Raw genomic sequence first — 2,219 nt, forward strand, 5'->3', positions numbered from 1 at the left:
ACATTTGCACTTTTGTGATTCTTCAGTTACTTCAGGCCATCTGGGCGTATATACGTGCAAGTCACAGGGGATGCGATGGCTTGGCTTGGGCTCAGAGGCCTGACAACTCTAGTCTTTACTTTTAAGGTGTGGGGTAAGATCATAGAATCCCCAACTAGGCTCCTGATGCTGTGTGTGGCATCCAGCAACAGCACGTTCCATTCCTGGATTACATTTGACTCAAGAGTCCACAGTGAGAACGATTTCTGGTGAATGAAACACCAGGCAGGAGGGTGATTCCGCTGGGCAGCTCTTCACACACAGCCCAGGAGCTGAGGGGAGAGGAAGAGGCCCACGCGCGTCCACCGTGCTCACGCCCCCTTCGAATGCCCCCCACTCCTAGAGGCCCGGACCCAAGGGAAATCTGACCTGAAAATGGGCAAACCTTCACTTTGACAGAGGGACAGGGACTCGGGGCCACAACTTGACCTCAGAGCAACACAAGTGCAGACACAGCACCCCAGGACACCCTCCCCACCCAAATTCAAGGAGGAAAACCAACGCCCAGCCTAGTCCGGGTGCGTGGCAGACAATGTATAAATACATATTCTTTAAATCATGTACTCCTATAGCATTTTCAACATTTTCCCATATCTACATACACAAATGCCTTGATTCTTTTAAATTAGGACATAATATTCTATTAGATGAGTGTGTGTGTGTGTGTGTGTGTGTGTGTGTGTGTGTGTGTGTGTAATTTAACCATTTCCTTTCCTTATTGGTGAATTCATTTTGTCTTTTCAGTTTGAAAATCTCTGGCCCTTCTAGCTCAAGTCCTGGCTTTATTGTAAATTTAAATTAGTTAATACAATGAACATTATGGAGTGCCTTCTCTCTTCCTGGCATTGTGCAGGGCACTAGGCCCACAAAATACCTGATGCACAGCCTCTTCCCCTGACTTCAGTTACCACAGTCTAACAGGAAGACACACTCATAAAGAGCTTAGAATGTGATCATGCTACAATGGATATATATGTCATAGCATATATGTTATTAATTCTATTTAGGGAAGAGACTTTTAAGTCAGTCTGGAATCAGACTTTAAAAGATAAGAAGGAGATCTCCTAGGGGGCAAGGAAGAGAAGGTCATTCTTTCAAGAAGAGTAACGAGAACAAGTTAGGTCGGCAGGAAAGGGAATGTGATGTACAAAGAACAGACAGTAGCTCAGTGTAATTAGAGTGTATGTTGTCGGGAGAGTGGCTGGAGTTGTCCTGTTTGCTCAGCAGTTATTGCAGGAAACAGTCAACAAATGAATAGAAGGATGTGTGTTCTCTGCCCAACTGGACCCTAACCCACTCGGTGTTGTTCTTTCTGTGCCCTGCAGGGTGCACACAATGTCGCCGGCACACGGAGCTCTTTCTTGAGTTGGTCTGGCCTTTTAAAAACCATTTTGTCTGTTCCTGTACTCTTAACCAAGTCATATCCTCTTTTTGCAGAGTTTAGTCACATCAAGAAATAGAACAGAATTCAACCATGGCCCCAAGAAAGAGAGGTGGACGAGGTATTTCATTCATCTTTTGCTGTTTCCGAAATAGTGATCATCCAGAAATCACCTATCGGCTGCGAAACGATAGCAACTTTGCGCTTCAGACCATGGAGCCAGCATTGCCCATGCCCCCTGTGGAGGAGCTGGATGTCATGTTCAGTGAACTGGTGGTGAGTCCTAGTTTTCTATCCTGGCATTGGTGGGGAGCCAGGGAAGGAGAAGAGGAGAGGATGTGAATGAGTTGGTTTGGTTTGACATGGACTTTTCCTTTTCAGTGAAATGGCCCCCATTCATCTTTATGTCTACACCCTCACATCAGCACTAAACCTGTGGAGAAGGAAGAGTTAGAAGAGGGTAGTATTACCACATCCAACTGCTTTGCTGGTGCTTTAAGTGGGTGGAGGGATTTAGACCTTCAGTTCTTCAAATATGTGGCAGTATTGCATCTTAAGTTGCCCTTCTTAATTTGTCTCCATCCCAATCCTTAGTCTATAGATGTATGCATATCCTTCATTTACTTCACACCTATCGGGATTCCCTAATGCTCCCCTACCCCCACACCGAATATACAGTATTAATGTATTTTTTAAAAAATTAGTCATACTTCCCATCCTATTGTTGATCCTTTGGTGAAAGACATTATTACTTAAGTACAGCATCATTATTTTTTTTTTTTTTTTTTTTTTTTTTTTT

The 2,219-nt window shown here is 44.2% G+C and overlaps 1 protein-coding gene across 1 annotated transcript in view; it reads left to right on the forward strand.

Annotated features, from left to right (window-relative positions):
• The window catches only part of DAAM1 (dishevelled associated activator of morphogenesis 1), a 185,936-nt gene that overhangs the window by 73,201 nt on the left and 110,516 nt on the right, over window positions 1-2,219 (forward strand). The window contains 1 exon segment of the mRNA XM_017865861.1: window positions 1,477-1,696. Coding sequence (XP_017721350.1) covers window positions 1,514-1,696 — 183 coding nt within the window. The 5' untranslated portion in view covers window positions 1,477-1,513.

The sequence above is a fragment of the Rhinopithecus bieti genome, unplaced genomic scaffold (assembly GCF_001698545.2).
Source record: "Rhinopithecus bieti isolate Rb0 unplaced genomic scaffold, ASM169854v2 scaffold_83527, whole genome shotgun sequence".
In the NCBI taxonomy this organism is placed as follows: Eukaryota; Metazoa; Chordata; class Mammalia; order Primates; family Cercopithecidae; genus Rhinopithecus; species Rhinopithecus bieti.